Source organism: Corvus cornix, chromosome 11 (genome assembly GCF_000738735.6).
Source record: "Corvus cornix cornix isolate S_Up_H32 chromosome 11, ASM73873v5, whole genome shotgun sequence".
Lineage (NCBI taxonomy): Eukaryota > Metazoa > Chordata > Aves > Passeriformes > Corvidae > Corvus > Corvus cornix.
Window position 1 is genome coordinate 6,947,287 of NC_046341.1, and position 18,615 is coordinate 6,965,901.

The following is an 18,615-nucleotide window of genomic DNA, read 5'->3' on the forward strand; positions in this document are numbered from 1 at the left end:
AGTGCTTGCTGTGGGTAGACTGTGTCTGTCTCGTGGGGAAATGCTTGCAGAGCTGGCCCTCGAACTGAACGATTCCTGACAGTTTTACCAGTGAGTGCAGGGCAGGTCCGCCCTCCTCCATATCCCTTTTCCTCTCCCTCTCAGCAGTTTTCATAACAGAGCCTTCTGGCTCAGTTTTTAACCATTGACAGCTTAGTTCTCACCTGCTGTATTTTACCAATGCAAATTCCCCACATACTACAGGAGGATGACAACAGTGATGTAGTCTGTAGTCAGTCTCCGTGCCCTCTAAGCGAAACGGGACACCTGTGTTGTCGTCACCGGCAGACACAGAGGGTCGGTCCCGTGCCGCTCTCCAGGAGTTTGTGCCTGAAGCTCTGCTCAGGTTCTGCGCTGTGCTGTGTGTGCAGCCTCCTCTCGTTTGGCGGGAGCTGGTGTGTGCAGAGCTGCGCCCAGGGCGGCTGTCCCCAGCGTGGCGGCGGCGGGGCAGCCCCGCTCCGCGCTCTCCGTCCCGGCCCGCGGCTCCCGCTCCCGGCTCCGCCCGGACCCGCCCCCGCCGCGCCGGGAACGCTCCGTTCGGGCGGCGGTTTCCGCCCGGCGCTCGCAGGGCTGGGCCGGAGGCGGAAGCGCGGGTGGCGGGGCCGGGCCGGGCAGCGCGGTGGCGGCGGCGCGGGCGGGCGGCGCGCCGGGCCCCATGGCCTCCTGCTCCAGCATCGACATCGAGGACGCCACCCAGCACCTGCGGGACATCCTCAAGCTGGACCGGCCGGGAGGTGAGGAGCGGGGGCCAGGGGGCCGCGAGAGGCCGCCGGGCCGGGCCAGGCCGGGCGGGGCCTTGTCTCGGGCCGGGCCGCGGGACCCCCTCGGCCGTTGCGCCGCTGCCCCGCCGGTTGTCAGTGGTCGCGCTCGCGGCCCGGCCGGGACCGCTTCGCCTCGGGGCGCCTGGCAGCGCCCTCCGACCCGCACAGGGCCAGGGGGTCCCGCTCGGCCCTGCCTCGCTCCCCGCAGAGCCCGGAGCCAGCGGCGCGGTGGGGACCGGCCGGTGAGGAGAGGAGCCCCCGGCCTGGGGACCCTCGCTTGAGGGAGGGGGTTGTTGGCGCTGGGCAGAGCGAGAGCAGGTCGGCCCCAGAGCTCGCTGCTGCGGCGGTCTCGGGGCTCCGTTCGGCTGAGAGGTGTTGCTGCTGGGAGCTGAACAGCACCGACCTCCGCGACACAAATGTCCCCCCTTACTAGGAGTACTTGGAATGTTTCCCAGGCATCTCGCTGGTCTGAGTGGAAGGGACTGTCAGGCCGCTCTGAGATCAGTGCCGTGTTCACCCTTTACACAAACTTTTCACTCTCATTTGTATGTGAAATGGGATCACAAATATCTCTCCTAAAGCGGTTGTAATTTTTCTCTCTGTGCTTTGAACTGTTATACATCTCAGCTCAGAGTTCAGCGGGCTCCCTTCTGCCTGTGAGAGTATTAGCAGCAGGCTCAGGAGTCAGCTGGATAGTGTTCCCACTCTCCTGTAGCTTAGGCTCTCTCTCATCCCCCTTTTTGAACCTACCATAGTGTTTCAGTCAAACGCGGTGAGGTAACGGTCTGAAGGAGGCTGAGACGTGAATGCTTTTCCAAAAGATCTTAGCCTCTGGGTAGAGGACAGAATTATGCCTCTCTTGTACTCCCTTCGAGGGAAAGGCAGGACAGGAATAACATAATTTCTAAATGTCCTGAGACTCAGCAGGAATGTGCTACCTCCAAAGCAACTGCCATGTGCTGCCTTTTGCTTGGCCAAAAGGAAGAGAGGCTGGGTGTGGGACTGTTGTAGGAGGGCTGTAGAGGCACATGAGATGATGGAACAAACCTCTAAGAAGGCAGCTTCATTAGCTTTGCTATCTGTAGAGAAACTTCTCATTAATTGGAATAGTTTCTCTTGTTTCTGGAGCGCTAGCACATTCCTGAATTCTAATTCTTATAAGAAAATTACATTTTTCGTTCATAGTGCAGTATTGTACTTGAAAGACTGAAAGGAGAACTCGTTGCAGGGATGGGAAAGATGGGGAACACTCATTTCATAAGCAGTTTCTGAACTGAAAGGATATGTTGTGGTTGAGAAATGGTTGGAATTGTTGCTCAAGGTGACTTGACTTTCTCCTGAAGCAGCTTCTCCTGCTGGTTGAAGCCAAGGAGTTACTGACAGAGTATGGATTATTTCTTTTCATTCTTATTCTTACCTATTCATTCTCTTTTTCCCTTCTCTGTCAACTCCAGTGCACAAGAAGGCAGTTGGGAGGAAAAGGAGCAAGTGGGCAGGAAGTTCACAGAAGGAACCTGTGGTGGTTCTCAGCAGAAATCACTGCCTGGGTCACAGCAAATAAACTTGAAAAGACTGACATAGTAAGGGGAAGAAGAAGGGTACATATGTTAGCTGAAAGTCTCTGAAACTCCTGTTAGGATGCCAGGGGAGAGGAATAGGGGAGCCTTCAAGTTTGGCAGTACCAGGTGTAGGTAGCTGTGAGCAGTGTTGCGTTCCCCTAGCTCCTGTCCAGGCGCGTGCCAAGAAACACTCCCTGCTCTAAAGAGTTTACAACTGTCACAATACTTTTTAAATTCTGCTGGGTTTGGTGATTGTGAAAATGTAATCCACTACTCAGTCTGTCTCTCTTGACACAGTTTCTCCCAGTTTTGGCAAACTTCATCCAATGCTTCAGTAGCTGTTGCCAAAGCATGGACCTGCCTGCTGGGACATGGAGACGGGCTGTCAGTGCCACTGGGCTGTTGAGGAGCGTCCCTGTTGGTGATGGGCAGGATCCTTCAATCCATGCAGAGATCTCTGCTGATAACCAGGTGTTATGTGGGCTTACCCTGCTCATGGTGTTTATCAGGGCAGTGTTCTGTTCAGTACAGGCTGGCATCTCCTGGTGCAGCTGATGGTGGGAGCAGGAAGAGTTCAGTGTCTCAGCTCTGACTGCTTGTGCTCTTTGAAAAGGTAATGAATACAAACACTCTTCTTTGCCTTAGAGGCCTGGATCTACCAGTCTGGCTTAACCTTTTGGTTTAGTTCGTGTTCTTACTGAACAGAGCTTCTTCCCTTCTTTTATTCCTCCAGGATTGTGCACAGGTAGCAGGTGTGCTTATCTGGGTTCCACTAACACAGAATGAGCTGTGCCCATTTCTGAACTTGAGTGTACTGTTGTTGGGCCCATCAGCCTCTGGGGAGTGTTTCCTCCTTTCTTTTTCCCATGGAGCAAGCATCACCATCCTGCTGTCTGTAAAAGAGCAGCACTGCTTACATGAGACACTGCTGTGGATACAAATAGAGCAAAGCACATACCATCTTTCTCTAGGAGACTGGATGCTTTTTTCTGTGGGGAATATTTTCCTGCTTTTGGTCACAAAGAATAAAGTGCTGTCAGGGGCAGTAGCTGCAACTGGACAAGTACCCACCATATGCTGTGGGAATAAGGGGCACATCTTAATGTTGTGACAGCAAGCACAGCACCAATGTGAGGTGGTTGCAGGATCACTTTCCCTGACCTGAATTTCCTTGTGCTGTGTGAGTGCTGCTGCTTTTTCTTCATGCAGTGCAGGTACACTGAGGTGAGTGCCCAAATTGCCCCTGCATTGGGGTACCCTGTCACTGCACATTTCTGTGTCCATAATGACTCTTTATAAACAGCAAGTTTAAAATACTCTTCTGGCAAATGAATAGTTGCAGATTTGTTTTAGGCAGCAGCACGCACCCTGATCTGTTGAAGCTTATTCAGTAGCGGAAAGGTTGTCTTACTTCGGAAGGATGTGCCTCTTGCTCACAGTTATGTTTAGGTTTGTTACATGTGCCAGTGACGGGAGAGATTCTGGTCCTGGGAGCAGCCATTTTGCAAGAGCTGAGCAGCCGTTGTTACCTGGCAACAGTATACGAAATTTGGGTTTCAAAACCAGTGAAAATTTCAAGCGAGGATTTGCTGAGACAGGCAGCTTTGCCTTGGGTGTGCAGATGGAGGGGCCTTGCTCTCCAGTGGGGGTCATCAAATATTTGCCTTGCTAGTGAAGAAGAAGAGTCCCCTTCACCCCCTGTTACATCTGTCTCCTCCTAAAGTCTTCAGAAGGCATGGAAGCCACCAAGCAGCTTGTGCTAGGCCAGATGTGCAAAGTCAGGGCACACACACTCTTCAAAGCACAGCTGGGGCTCTGAAAAAATGGCTGCTTTACACAAAATTTGAGTGCTATAAACTTCTATGTGATTGTTCAACCAAGGGAAAAATATGGGAATCCCATAGGCACAGCTGCAGTTTCCTAGCAAAGTTACTTAAACACCTGGACTTCAAGGTCAGGTCACGCAATCAGAAGCCAGTTTTGGAAAGTAACAAATGCATGATTTCCAGCCAGCCCCAAATGTTGCAGCTGATCCCTGCACTGCTGGATTTCAGCGGTCTCTCTGCAGGCGTGAGGGTTAGAAGTGACCTGTCAAGAACCTTTTGGTCTGGCACTTGATTCAGTAAACCTGAATTACCAGCTTAGTCTTTCTGATCTAAGGCTATTTGCTCCTTGAGCCTGGTAAGTTCCTTGAAACCTGTTCTTTGGTGTTTCTCTGATGTGCTAGAATGGCTTGTGTAAGAAAAAGAGCTGTTTCACTCAATGTGTGGAGGTGAGTTTCTCATCCCATGGGAGGTCTCTTACACATCCTTTTCATAGAGCACTTTTCCCAACCTGTTCAGCATATTCTACCTGACAGACCAAAGCAGCATCTGGGGGTGGTGTATTTCACACAGTGCTGTTTCTTTTAAATGCATGTTGGGCACAGCTGGTCATGCTTTTCCTCAGGTTCGGTGAATGAGAACCAGAGACCATCAAATTCGTATAACGGGGACCTGAATGGGCTGCTGGTGCCTGATCCCCTTGGGAGCGGAGATGGACCTGCTTTGGCCAAGCCAGTGCATCGCAGCATCTCTCTAGGAGCCCTGCAGGAGAAACAAGTCATGTAAGTTTTGTCAAAGAAATGCTGAGAGTGAATAGAAAACAGCTCAAATTTGGTTCTCTTGAGCGTGGACTTGTGTGCTGGGAATCTGACAATGGGTTTTATGTTGAATTCAGGTGGCAGTTGTGGGCCAGTGCTCTTGGTTAGAGCTTTTATAGCTTTTGTGAGGCTGATGCCTGGAATCTGCCATCCTTGCAGCTCAGGAACTGAAGAATATCTGCAGAGTTGTTCAGAGGAGGGGAACAGGACTGTACATGGTAAAAATTGCAGGTCAGGGCAATGTAAATCATCAGGGCTCTGGTTGAAACTTGTGGTTCCCCTGTAGATGCCCAGCAGGACTCCTTCAGGGACCCAAGCCACCTGAGGTGTTGCAGAGCTCATGGAAGTAGCTTTTGCTTGGGTTCTCTGGTGATGGTTTTGAGAGAGGATGCCATGAGAACCACAAGCAGTATGCACTGTTTTGTTGATGAGGTTCAACTGGTTGGTTTTGGTTTCTTTGCACCTTCCAGTGTTGGGGACTTGAATCAAATGTAGGTCTGTGCTCAAGTCAAATGAACTGAAGGTTTTTAAGCTCAACAAAGCAGGTGTCTGACTCTCTCAAACCCGTGACACATAGGGAAGGAAGACTCAGCTGTTTTCAGTTGTTCGGCTCAAGCTCTTAGATGCACAAATCCTGCTGTGTTGCTGTTAAAATTATGAATTTAACATAAAATGTTAAATATTCTGTTCCTTTGAGTCTTGTCTGATTTTTTCCCCTTCTTTGGTTTGTTTTTTTTTTTTAAGCTGCCTCTCTGGTGACGACAGCTCCACTTGCTTAGTGATATCAGCAAAAGATGTGGAGATAGTGGCCAGCAGTGATTCCAGCATCACCAGTAAGGCCAGAGGGAGTAACAAGGTAAGGAGCAAGAGAAAGGTGTGTCTCATGGTCTGTCTCTTTTTTAGTCACATCAGCTCATGCTTGAATATTTTTAAACAGAAATAAGTATCTTTTTTTTTGTGTCACAGGAGCTTGTAATTAGGTAGAAGTTTGTCAAAGAGTTTAACAAGGGGAAAAAAGTTGGAGCAGTATCTTGTAACTGATTGTTCCTGTTATTCCAGAGTCTGGCCAAGTTATTCTCTAATTTTCAGAAGTCCACGATCTAAGCTGTAGGCTCCTGGGGAAGTGTCCTTTCTCCACAAACAAGATTTTTCTGCTGATTGTTTTCTCCCTGGACCCTGAAGGGAGGGTTTGCCTGGCTGCTTTGCTGGTGTCAGTCCTGCTGAGGGCTCTGGCCAGCAGGTCAGAGCTGCAAGAACCAATATGCTGAAATTAGAGCTGGTACTGAGCAGAGAACTAAGTCATGCTCAGAACAAATGCTAATGATTAGGAGAGAGACCTCTGGTCTTGATCTGCTCAGCCCTTTTCAACTTTATTCCTTAATTTTCCATTTTGTGTTTTTCCATTTTCCATTCCAAGTTGTTGCTTAGTGTGCAGTGAACTAAGGGACCACAAAGATGGAAAAGATAATTCCAGACATTTCTCATGTTTTGTTTTCTTTCTCCTGAACAGGTGAAAATACAGCCTGTTGCTAGATATGACTGGGAGCAGAAATACTATTATGGCAATCTGATAGCTGTTTCAAACTCTTACCTGGCTTATGCCATTAGAGGTGAGATACCTTCTTGTTTTGGATGTGATTTGTATTCTTTTGCTCTTTGTATCATTAAGAAAGGCAAAGTTTGCATCAGAACGATATAACTGGCACTAATTGAAACACACCTTGCAATACCCAGATCAGAGTGCTGTTGTAGAGGGAATATAAGCGAAGGTGAAGAGAAGAGTTTGTTATGTGGGAGAGTTAGAAATAAAAGAGAAGGACTCAGTGGGGATGCAGGAAAAGTTGAAGGACTACATTGGTTTTACTGGGGAGCTGATTATCAGATTCCTCCTCTAATTAAATATTTCTTCAGCAAACAAGCTGCTCTGTAGCTAAGCACAGAAACAGCCCCACGGTAATTTGAGCAGATAAGTGTTTGTGATGGATTTGCTTGCATAAATTTAGAGTTGAGTTTAAGGCTAAATTTAGAGGATCCAAAGAGCAGCGCAGATGCAGTGTCTTGTGGAGTAGAGAGAGAAAAGCTGAACAACACAGGGAAAGATTGTTTCGCAGCATATGGGAAAGAAAGTGACAGGATGAGAGGAAACGGTCTCAAGTTGTGCCAGGGAAGGTTTAAATTAGATATTAGGAAAAATTTTTTGCATGGAATGGATTCTAAAATGTTGGAACTGCCCTGCCCAGGGAAGTGGTGGAGTCACCATTCCTGGAAGTGTTCATAAAACATGTGGATATGACACTTGAGGCGATGGTTTAGTGGTGAACATGAGGGTGGTGCTGGTTGGACTTGATGATCTTAAAGGTCTTTTCCAACCTTAACAGTTCTATGAAATGAATAGAGTTATCTATAGTGTCTCTTTCTGCTCTCATAGAAGCACAGAGTGTTTGTGTCTCTTTGTTCTCAGTTCTCACACCAGTTTGTCTGGTCTTTTAAGAAATCTACTACTCTGCTCTTGTGCCTTTTCCTAGCTGAGGTTACTGTAGAGTAGCTTAAGGATGTCTCACCCTTTTAAAAAATATTTTAAAAGCTTGGGTGCAGTAGCACTGGGAAGCTGAGTGGTTTGCTAGGGCTGGCGTGGGCATCAGGAAGTGGAAGCACCATGATCTCTGTAAGTCCGCCTTCTTTGTAGTGATTGATGTCTGCGTGAAAAGGGGAAGCTGGAAACTTTGCTTAGTGTGCACGTGTTCTGAAGCACCTTCTTTTCAGTCATGCAAGCCAAAAAGCCGTGCTTTTTGTAGGGTGAATGTGCATGCCTTTTGCATTCCCCTTACAGAACGTGTGTGTGAGCTATCTGCCTCTCAGTGACTCCTTTTCTGCAGTAACTGAAAATTAAATTGCAAATAAAATTAATTGACTGTCACTGGAGGTCAGCCTTGGAGGTGCAGCGAGCTCGGGATGAAGGTTTAGGCCTGGCATTTAACAGAACCGTCTTTAATAAGGATAATCCTGGGAATTATGAGAAGTTTATGAGAGTTATGGGAAGTTTACAAGAATTATGCTGAGAAACCACAGACATAAATGGTGACTTCTCCCTCTCTCTGTCCTGCAGCTGCCAGCAATGGCTCCGCTATGGTGCGGGTGTTGAGCGTCAGCACTGCTGAGCGGACCTTGCTGAAGGGATTCACAGGAGGCGTGGCAGACCTGGCCTTTGCTCACCTCAACTCCAACCAGCTGGCCTGCCTGGATGAGGCTGGCAACCTTTTTGTCTGGCGCCTGGCCATGGATAAAGAAAAAATCCAGTATCTTGTCCAAATACACCCCCTGTCAGTCTCTGTGTAATGGTTAGATGTGAAGGCAACCTCAACATTGCCATTTAATTTGTAGCCTTTGCAGAACAGCAGCTTACAGGGGGAAGGTCGATAGTTCTGCCCCTTCCAGAGTATCAAATCAGTCAACTTTTACCTGCATTCAGCACAATCATTACTTGATATTGCATTGCTTGAATTCTAGGAGCACCTCAGTGCTTCTGGTCCAGGCAAGGTAGTCAGTGAGAAGGGTCAGTCTGTACCAGCTGGTCTTGGGCGTGGACAGTGTCACCTCAGCTGTGTGACAGAGGTTTGTCTTGCCTGGTTCTAGCTCTTTTCTTCAGTTACTTCTCTGGGGAAGAGGATGTAATACTTCCCTTTCACTCACTATCTTTCTTCCAAACCTGTCATCCTTTTGGTGGCCCTGAAATTTATTTTCAGTGTTCATTACCCTAAATATTTTCCTTTTAATTGCTAGGAGTGATTGCTCAGTACTTCTGGGAAATGTGTGAGGTATGTCACCTCAGAGTGTAGGTTTTTAATTTTAGTTGTGTACCATTGTTTCAAAAGCAACTGGAGCAAAGGTGGTAGTAGTTGTTGAAGACCTGATTTGTAGTGATGCAGTCGAGCACTCAGCTGGGGGAAATGTGGTAGCTCTTCTGTCTTTCTGTCATAGTGTTGCAATGCTAACAGAAATCATTTAATCATTAGCCGTCACATGGATTGCTCATTCAGATGTGGCTGTGTGCCCCTGTTGTGCTTATCCTGTCACTGCAGGCTGCAAGAGAAAATTGTGAGAACCTATGAACTTTTATAAGCTGAAGGTCTTCTGTCAGTGAAGAAACTCTAGCTTGGCTGCTTTCTCAGCAGAATCCCTTTACCTGCTTTCTTTTTGAATCAATGGCCCAAAAAAATCTTGAGGTTTAACAGTATTAAAACAGCAGCCCAAGCCTGAACAGGTTATTGCTGGGCATTAGTAACAGAGCCAGAATGTTACATTTCTTAACCCTGGTGATCAGAGAGGAGATCTTGGTTAACATCAAGCGACCTGACAATACCCCACTGAACACCTTCCGAAGAATCATCTGGTGCCCTTTCATCCCAGATGATAACGAGGAGAGCGGGGAGGAGGGAAGTCAGACGTTGGCGTTGTTGCATGAGGACAGGGTAAGGAAACCCTACTTTGGAAACATTATCATTAGCAGGAAAAAAATTAATGGAGGAAAGAGCTGAGTTTGCAGTGGAATTGTAAAGGCTCCTGTATAGTCCATGTTGGGGATCCTCCTGTAAGGTGTTGGATTCCTCTCTTCCCAGGAGAGGTCATACTGATCATTCTCTGGGCCTCAGGGGGATAGAAGGGGATAACTTCTGCTCACCGTCAAATTCCAAGGACCACTTGAAACAGAGATAACACTTGTCTGTTCAGGGTGAGCCAGTACCCAGGGGAGGGGCTTGGTGGGCAGCAGATACAAATGCCAAGAGCAATTCTCTGAGATGTGCAGTGCCAGGAAAGCGTCTAATGGCCAAATTGGGTGGAAATGGGAAGGTTTGTGTCACATACTTGCCATTGGGCTGGTGTATCAGGATACAAGATAACGATCTAGGAAATTCTGCGGATCAAACCAGTGGTTGTAAAAATAAACCTGTGTTGCCTACATGTTTGTTTTCCAGGCAGAGGTGTGGGATTTGGACATCATCCGAACCAACAACAGCTCCTGGCCAGTGGAAGTGCCTGATATCAAAGAAGGTTTCATCGTGGTGAAAGGCCACAGCACGGTACAAACCTGTTTTGTTTGGTTTTCTTTGGGTTATAGTGTCTCAGGAGCTGCAGTTCTTAGGACAGTTGGCTGTAAAAAAACCAGTCGTGAAGCAATTATGATTGTGAAAAGCCAGAAAATCCCAAACCAAAATGAGCTCTATTCATAACATGAATAGCAGTAAGAACAGTGGCAGCAGCCATTGTACTTGAATTTGGTGTCTGGAAAAGGTGATGGTTTATTATTAGCAAGAAAGAGGGTGCCTGTCAATTGTTCTGTGAAGGGTTAAAATGCTTAGTGTTAGAAGCTGCCTGTTTCTGTTAAAAATCACTCTGGCCTTCTCTACTATCAGATTGTTAAGTCAAATTCTTGCTTGAGGATAGAGCTTTTTCTTCTTGTAAAGTAAAAAAAGCTATACAATTACTTTTCTGTGTCTCTTTCCCCCCTCTGTGTAGTGCCTGAGCGAGGGAGCACTTTCTCCAGATGGAACTGTGTTGGCCACAGCAAGCCATGATGGTTTTGTAAAATTCTGGCAGATCTATATTGAGGGACAGGACGAGCCAAGGTAACTGGAGAACTGGAAAACTAAAGATCTTGGAAAAAAGAGCAGTATTTTCTCTGGGAGAATTTCCTTGATACAGAATCATCTGTGATGGTCATTCTCAGGACGTTATGAAGATACAACTTAAATGTTTGTAATTTGTTGCTGAAAAATTGCATCACTGAATATTGTAGGCTTATGGAAAAAGCAGAGGGCTGTGTCTGGAAATGGGAGTTCTGTGCTTTGCACAGGCTGTAGTCAAACTCTTTTGCACTGTCCATGTAAATGCAGGAAGCTGCTCTGAGCTGTTCTTCTCAAGGTTGACTTCTTCTTGCATTGTACCCTTGTTAAGATACCAGACCAAATGGCAACATAGGATTTTATTTACTTATTGGTAACAATATTTGTCTGCATGGGCTGTGATCTCCTTATTTTATATATAAGACTTGTAAAGAGCTACAAGTCACTAATGCTTTGTGGCTTCTGAGCACAAAGTTGTGTGTTCAGCGTCTGCATCCTCCTCATTTACCATTCCCTTCACACTTGGATGTTTTCTCTGATTTATTCCCAGGTGTCTTCACGAGTGGAAACCCCATGAAGGCAGACCGCTTTCCTGCCTGCTCTTTTGTGACAACCATAAAAAACAAGACCCAGAGTAAGTCCCCAATCCTGTGCTTGTACTATTAAAGTTTAACCGTGTTTTCTAACTCTGCCTTGCCTTGAGAGTTCCTTGTAACTGAATCATCCTTAAAAATTTTAGCTTTGTAGCAGAAATAAGTCCTGTCCTCTTCGTAGTAAATTTTCTAGTGATGGAGAAATAAATAAGACTCTGAAGCACAACCTAAAGTGACCTTAATCACAGTGCCAATTCTATGAAAGTAATGAGAATTCTAAATTGAGGGGTCCTCTCAGGTTTTATGGTATGTCAGTTTTAAATGGCCTGTTAATCCTCCCAAATTTCAACTGCAGTTGATGAAAATACAGCTTTTATTGTTACTGTTTCTTCAGTCAGTTGTGGCTTTAAGGTTTCTGAGGGGTGTAGTGGTTTCTAGTCTGCCTCAGAGCAGGAATTTTCTGGGAACTTTAAGCCACAGTTGGGTAAAATCAGCCATGGGCAGCTTGTGAGGAGCTTTTCTGGGAAGGACCAGATCTTCTTTAAGAGAACTTGGATCTGTTGTGCCTACAGGGTTCCCTTCTGGAGGTTTCTCATCACAGGAGCCGATCAGAACAGAGAACTGAAGATGTGGTGCACGGTGTCCTGGACCTGTCTGCAGACTGTCCGGTACGTGTTGGTGAATGCCCTTGAAGGGTGGGATTTAGGGGTACTGAATTTGTAAAGGTGATCCCTGATCTCCAATGGATTCTACTCCAGCCAAATTTGAGCTTCCTCCTTTGCCATTTCTCTCAGCTGTGCCAGACTGTCAGGTCAAGCTTTGGCAAGGCCAGGGAAGTTTATGCTTTTGTTATTTGTGTTACCAAGACCTGCTGTCTTTGCCTTGTTCTGTAAAGCATAGACATAGCTGTAGCATGAGGAGAGGCTGCACACCTTGAGTGTTTTCTTCTCTAGAAATTTTAGATATTCAATAACCAATCTAGGATTTTTTCGTATTAGTGCTTTTTCTGTTTAAACTATGAGAAGCTGCTATACTGATAGAGCTTAAGAAATTATCCAAGGCTTAAATGATTTTCCCTCTTTAAGTGAGAATACGACATAGAGCTGAGTGCTGCTTTTTCCACCTCATGCTACAGAAGGTCCAAAACCTGTGGAAAGGTTATTTTGATTTGGTAGATTTTTGGTTTTAAATCTGTAGCATTGACTCTTGTACTCCTATGAATGTGGAACATGTTAAGTACTGACAAAGTGTCATCTTTCATTTCAGTGTTCAGTATCCATAACTTGATCCTATTGTGTGATCTTCCAGCTGCTTTCTTAGCTGATGTCAGCACTGATTTCAACAAAGGTGTTTGTGTTCTAGTGGGTGGTTGCACTGTAATAGGGCTGTAAACTCTTTAAGGTTCTGTGGGATTTTTGGTATTTAGTGCAGTTTCATAGCAATCATGCTGGTTGGGCTAATCTGCCTTCTGTCTGCATCCCCTCCCTCTTATTTGTCTACGTAGCTTTTCTCCTGACATCTTCAGCTCCATGAATATTCTTCCCAGCCTAAAGGTCTGCCTGGACCTTTCTGCTGAATATCTGATTCTGAGTGATGTGCAGAGAAAAGTAAGTAGTTCATTTTATTGCTGCCTGTGGGCAATGGTGACAGAAGCAGAATTGGCCTTGTGTGTGACTGGTTCTGCTGCCTAGGTCTGGGATTTGCATGTTAGATAAAAATGCAGAGGTTGACTCAGCAATTTCACTGTTAGATGAAAATGGGTAACAATTCAGCTGAGTAATCCTGAGGAGCCTTAAGGATTACTTCTCACCCTTTGTAAAGCTCTGTAAAGCTCTCATTTGGAGATACTTCTGTCTGGCATGGTAGGATTGTGTTCTTGATCAGCATTGTGTTGCCTAAGAGTGTAGTGCTTGTGGTTCCCTTGAGTGTTCCATTTCAAATTTCAAGACCCAGGCTTTATTCCTCACGTCATCTCCCTTGTTCCAAAGCTAGTTTGGCTGCTGGGCTTTGTAGTCCCCACACATACACTTGGGCTGCTCTGAAAGCTCTGATTTACCGTTTCTGATTCTTCCAGGTCTTGTATGTGATGGAGCTGATGCAGAACCAAGAGGAGGGCAAGGCTTACTTTAGCTCCATCTCGGAGTTCCTCCTTACCCACCCAGTGCTAAGCTTTGGCATCCAGGCTGTGAGCCGCTGCCGGCTAAGGCACACTGAGGTGCTCCCAGCAGAAGAGGAGAATGACAGCTTGAGTGTAGGTAGGTGACAAAATTTGGCTGCTGTGTGGTCAGGATTTCTTTCCTGGCTGGTTGTGACTTTCTCGTGAAAGGCCGGTCGCTTCTCCCAAACGACAAGACAAGAGGAAATGGCCTCAGGTTGTGCCCAACGAGGTTTAGATTGGGTGTTAGGAAAAATTTCTTCACCAGGCTTAAGCTGGGTTGTCAAGCACTGGAATACAGGATTCAAGGTGTGGCCTCACCAGTGCTAAGTACAGAGGGTGGTCACTGCCCTGGTCCTACTGGCCACACTGTTGCTGACACAGGCTAGGATGCCAGTGGCCTTATTGGCCACCTGGGCACACGCTGGCTTATTTTAAGCTACTCTCAACCAGCACCCGCAGGCCTTTCCCAATGGGCAGCTTTGCAGCCACTCTGCCCAGCCCTTGGTGCTGCAGGGGGTTGTTGTGATCCAAGCACAGGACCTGCCACTTGGCCTTGTTGAACCTCACACAGTTGGCCTCAGCCCATCAATCCAGCCTGTCCAGATCTCTCCAGCCCTTCCTGCCCTCCAGCAGATCAGCATTCCTGCCCAACGTGGTGCACAGCATCACCAGACAGTCAAGGGACGGGATTGTCCTGCTCTGCTCTGCACTGGTGTGGCCTTAACTTGAGTCCCATGTGCAGTTTTGGGCACCACAATATAAAAAAAGATACTAACCTGTTAGAGAGTGTCCAAAGGAGGGCTATGAGGATGGTGAAGGGGAAGCTGTATGAGGAGTGGCTGAGGTCATTTGGTCTGTTCAGCCTGGAGAAGAAGAGACTGAGGGAAGATCTCATTGCAGTCCTCCAGCATCCTCACAAGGGGCAGGCAATGATCTTTTCAATCTCATGACCAGCGACAGGATTCACAGAAATGGCACGAAGCTGAGTCAGAGGAGGTTTAGGTTGGATATCAGGAAAAAGTTTTTCACCCAGAGGGTGGTTGGGCACAGGAACAGGCTCTCTGAGGCGTGGTCATAGCACCAAGCCTGTCTGAATTCAAGAAGCATTTGGACAATTCTTCCAGGCACGTGCAGTGATTCTTGGGGTGTTCTGTGCAGGGCCAGGGGTTGGACTCAATGATCCTCGTGGGCCCCATCCAGCTCAGGATATTCTATGATTCTGTGGAGTTGTCTGCAAACTTACTGAGAGTGCTGTGGATGCCCTTGTCCAGATCATTGATAAAGAGAATCTGTATGGTGCCTGTTCTTTGCTATCAGTTGATCCTGCTGTGATGCTTTTGTAGTACTTTGTGTGTAGTTTCCATGCAACTTCATGTTTTACCTTTGTCTCCTTTCCAGAAGGTGCTCAGGGCTCCGGGGCTGTTGAATCAGCAGCAGGCGTGCTGATAAAACTCTTCTGTGTGCACACCAAGTGAGTATGTGTGTGCAGCTGTGATTGTCCTAACCCTGCAGTGACCTGTAGAAATTTAACTTACTTAAATCCTTTTGCTCATAACAAAAGCTCCTTGGCCCCATAGAAATTTCTGGCTGTATGGCCTTACCAGGAGGTAGCCCTTAATGGTGTGACAAGCTTACCTATCTGTGGCCATGAGTGATTTAAGAATGGTGCTCACACACAAGTGCTGGGAAACATCTCAAATGCCCTGGTTGTCAGAACTGGGTGACACGGCTGAGTGAGGATCAGCTTCTGTTGCTTCAGTGACAGGCAGAAAACACTGAAGCATTTTCCAAGGGAATTAGTTCAGTGAAGAGAAATCTTCTGAGCCTTAAGACTTCTCTTGCTGGTTCTTAAGCTGATCAGAGATGCTTGTTTCTTTCCAGGGCCCTACAGGATGTGCAGATTAGATTCCAACCTCTTCATAGCCCTGACACAAGTGCTTCCATGCCTTCCCATGGCTCTCATGAAGAATTTGGTGAGCATGTGTGTTAAATTGGTCTTCAGTGTTGCTGAGCCTTTAAAGATTGTTGGTGGGAAGAGCAGGAGGGTGGTTTTGGCTATCTCTTTGTACTGCAGTGGTGTCATTGCATAAGGGGCTCTGAAAACAGAGTAGCAGTGAAGCAGAAAGCTGGTTAGACCCTAGTTGTGAGTATGGAGTTTGGGATGTGTTAGATCAGGAGTGCTAATGCTTTGTGCATGCTTGAGTTCACCTTCCTGGGTGATTTGGCACTTGTGCAAGAAACTTGAGGTTTATCTCTTGTCAGGTGGAAGAGATCAGAGTGACAGCAGAGCTGTGGGAGTAGAGGGGACTGGGCTCTCTGTGATGTGCTCTTTCAGCCCATTCACCATTCTGGGATGTGGCAGTTAAAATGGCCTTGCTTTTAGGGAAGAAAGGAAGCTTGGACATTTTATTATCAAAGCCTGATAAAATCCACTCTGGCATACAAAGAGGAAGCATAACACAAGATTTGCTTTGCCCTAAGCTTTGACTGGGATGTTGCAGGGTTTTTGCTTGTTCTTTTTGGAATCAAGCATGACATGCAATGGCATAAGTTCATACTTTGTAGAATTAAAGCTTTAGTTTTGGAGGGAAGTTCCAAACTGATTTTTATCTCTCTCTGGAAGCCTTTCCAGACCACATGGCTGATCTGAGCACAGAAGGGCTGGGATCTGAAAAGGAATCTGTGCATGGCTCCCAACCAGACCTGCGGCGCATTGCTGACCTGCCTGTGCCAGCAGACTTCCTTTCTCTCTCCAATGATGCTAAACCCAAGCTGATGACTCCAGATGCATTCATGACACCAAGTACTTCTCTTCAACAGGTAATCAGAGATCAGCACTGTTATGGTGATGTAAGGGATGGGAGTGGGTTTTGGTACTTTTGGGCATGCTTTCCAGGCTGTAGTGATTCTCATAAGCTCTGCTAGCTGAATGCTGAGCACACAGGAAGCTCTGCATGTAACTGACTGAGCAGAGACATGTTGGCACATCTGAAATGCTAAGCTGGCCTAAGCTTGTGTTGTCAGTGCTGCGTTTAGCTGCAAAACTGCTGATGTAGCTGTGCTTTGTAGAAATACGGCTTTGCTAAATAACTGTATCTAAGCTGGGAGACTGCCCTTACACATGTTGTTTGGGGTTATGATGTGACTGTAATGGAAGAAAATATGCCACCTCTGCACATCCTGTCTGATGGGGTCCTGTGGGAACACAGATCTGAAATGATCAGATAGGTAAATGGGATTGTTCAGACTTGGGAGACCCTGCTGGAGTACCCCGCTCTCTGCCATAAGCCCTCTGCCTCTGCACTGGTGATGTCACTTTGTTTGGGGACAGCAGTCCCTTGATAAAAGCAGCCATGGTTCATATGATGAGGATGTTTTGGGACTTGGCCTTCAACAAGCACCTTAGCAGTACAATTCAACCTGTGGGGATGTTTTCTATTCCCTCTTCACCAAAGACTCTAGGAGTCTTTCTTTCTCAGGTTGAGTTGTGTGGTTGCCCTCTGTCCCATCCTGACTGCTGTGTGTTTCCTTACAGATTGCTGTCTCTTCTGGCAGCAGTGTCAGTTCCCTGACTGCAGTCACAGCCATGAGCAGCACTTCTGTCACGGATACCTCTCTGCCCAGGTAAATAGCACATGAGTTAAATAATACATCTGCAGCTGAACTGATACAGGCCTTTGGGATAGCACAGAGCTGTAGCATGCCTTGTAGGAGAGGAGATTGTAACCAGAGTTAGAAACTGGCCTGTGTCCCAATGTCCCTATATAGGCAGCTGTTTGCATCCATAATGCTGCTTGGAACATGCCTGTTGTCATCTAGGGGCCAACAAGAGTGTTTCATGTGTGCCTCATAGGGATTCTGTTATTGCAGCTCAGTTTTGTTGCTCTACATGCTTTCCCCAAAGGCCCATTGTTGTTTACAGGTAAGACAACACTGCAGCCACCAAGGACAGCGAGAGAATTGGGACTGGTAGGAAAATCTTACAGTGTGACAGTGGGTTGGGCTGCATAACAGGCAAGAACTTCACTTCTGGGGTTGGGAAAAGGAGAGAGACCTGTCTCATAGTGTCCTGTTTCTCCCTGAACTCTGTAGAGTGTGCACTGGAGGTACAATTGGTCCCTTCTCTCACTGACCCCTTGAATTCGAAGAGATTGCAATGCTCCTTTTTTTCTTTTTTGTTGTTTCCACCTGGTATCTCTCTGGGCTGTGTGGGGACTAGAAGATGCAGGTACTTATTGAGAGGGAGTAGCTGACTGTGGAAAGAGCAAGGGCTCCTCCACTGACCTTTGTACCCCATCTCCTCACCTTGAGTGTTTCATGCAGATCAATCCTTTCTTTGGGCTTCTTGATTTGGTGGTGTCTGTTTCTGCAGAGCATCGGAAGACTTGACTGTGAGCCCCAAGATGCAGCTGGACACCAGCCTCACGCTGAGCAGCAGCAGCAGCAGTCTCCAGACCAGTCCTAGGAGTCACTCTGTTCTTATCCCAGGCCTCCCTGACAAGCTAACACCAAAGGCACCTGTTCCAGTAAGGCTCCAAATGCTGCTCCCTTCCTTCTCATGGGCCAGGGAAATTCTATGGGCCTGTACAAGCTGAAATTGTTCAGCCTGGAGAAAAAAAGGCTCTGAGGAGTGGAGTGGCCTTTCAGTGCTTAAAAGAAATGAAGAGTGACTTTTTACGTAGGCAGAAAGGGATAGGGCATGGCAGAATGATTTTAAACTAGAAAAGGGGAGATTTAGGTTTAGATGTTAGGAGGAAATTCTTTATTCAGAGGGTGGTGAGGCACTGACACAGACTTCCCAGGGAAGTCCCATCCCTGAAAGTGTTCAAGGCGGGTTGGATGGGGCTTTGAGCAACCTCGTCTAGTGGAAGGTGTCCCTGCCTATGGCAGTGGGGTTGGAATGAGATGAGCTTTAAGCTCCTTTGCAACCCAAAGCTATCTAGGATTCTCTGAAATTACACTTATTTGGATGTTAACAGGGACAGTGTGTGCCCTTTGGAAAACACAGCTGCTGGCACAGACCTGCAGCCCAGTTTACTCAGCCATGTTGATGGAACTTGTCCATGTATAGAACAGCATGTCTCTGAAAACCAGAGACAGCTCTAGCTCGTGCTGTCACTATCCCAGTGGCTGTTTGTGGTCAGCCTTTGTGTTAGGAGACAATGCTACCTGGAAAGGTTTATCCTGCTTTTTGTCTGATGTGTCTGAAATAGCGATTTCCTATCCCTAAATTTTAATTTCCA

The 18,615-nt window shown here is 47.0% G+C and overlaps 1 protein-coding gene across 1 annotated transcript in view; it reads left to right on the forward strand.

The window, feature by feature from the left end:
• The first annotated feature begins 647 nt into the window (after window positions 1–647).
• EDC4 (enhancer of mRNA decapping 4) overlaps window positions 648–18,615 on the forward strand; it is a 33,630-nt gene continuing 15,662 nt past the window's right edge. The window contains exons 1-17 of the mRNA XM_039558273.1: window positions 648–773; window positions 4,808–4,964; window positions 5,745–5,856; window positions 6,511–6,610; window positions 8,107–8,296; window positions 9,322–9,469; window positions 9,974–10,078; window positions 10,515–10,624; window positions 11,172–11,255; window positions 11,787–11,882; window positions 12,719–12,821; window positions 13,289–13,469; window positions 14,771–14,843; window positions 15,254–15,345; window positions 15,996–16,192; window positions 16,908–16,996; window positions 17,745–17,898. Coding sequence (XP_039414207.1) covers window positions 695–773; window positions 4,808–4,964; window positions 5,745–5,856; window positions 6,511–6,610; window positions 8,107–8,296; window positions 9,322–9,469; window positions 9,974–10,078; window positions 10,515–10,624; window positions 11,172–11,255; window positions 11,787–11,882; window positions 12,719–12,821; window positions 13,289–13,469; window positions 14,771–14,843; window positions 15,254–15,345; window positions 15,996–16,192; window positions 16,908–16,996; window positions 17,745–17,898 — 2,070 coding nt within the window. The 5' untranslated portion in view covers window positions 648–694. The remainder of the gene's footprint in view (window positions 774–4,807; window positions 4,965–5,744; window positions 5,857–6,510; window positions 6,611–8,106; window positions 8,297–9,321; window positions 9,470–9,973; window positions 10,079–10,514; window positions 10,625–11,171; window positions 11,256–11,786; window positions 11,883–12,718; window positions 12,822–13,288; window positions 13,470–14,770; window positions 14,844–15,253; window positions 15,346–15,995; window positions 16,193–16,907; window positions 16,997–17,744; window positions 17,899–18,615) is intronic.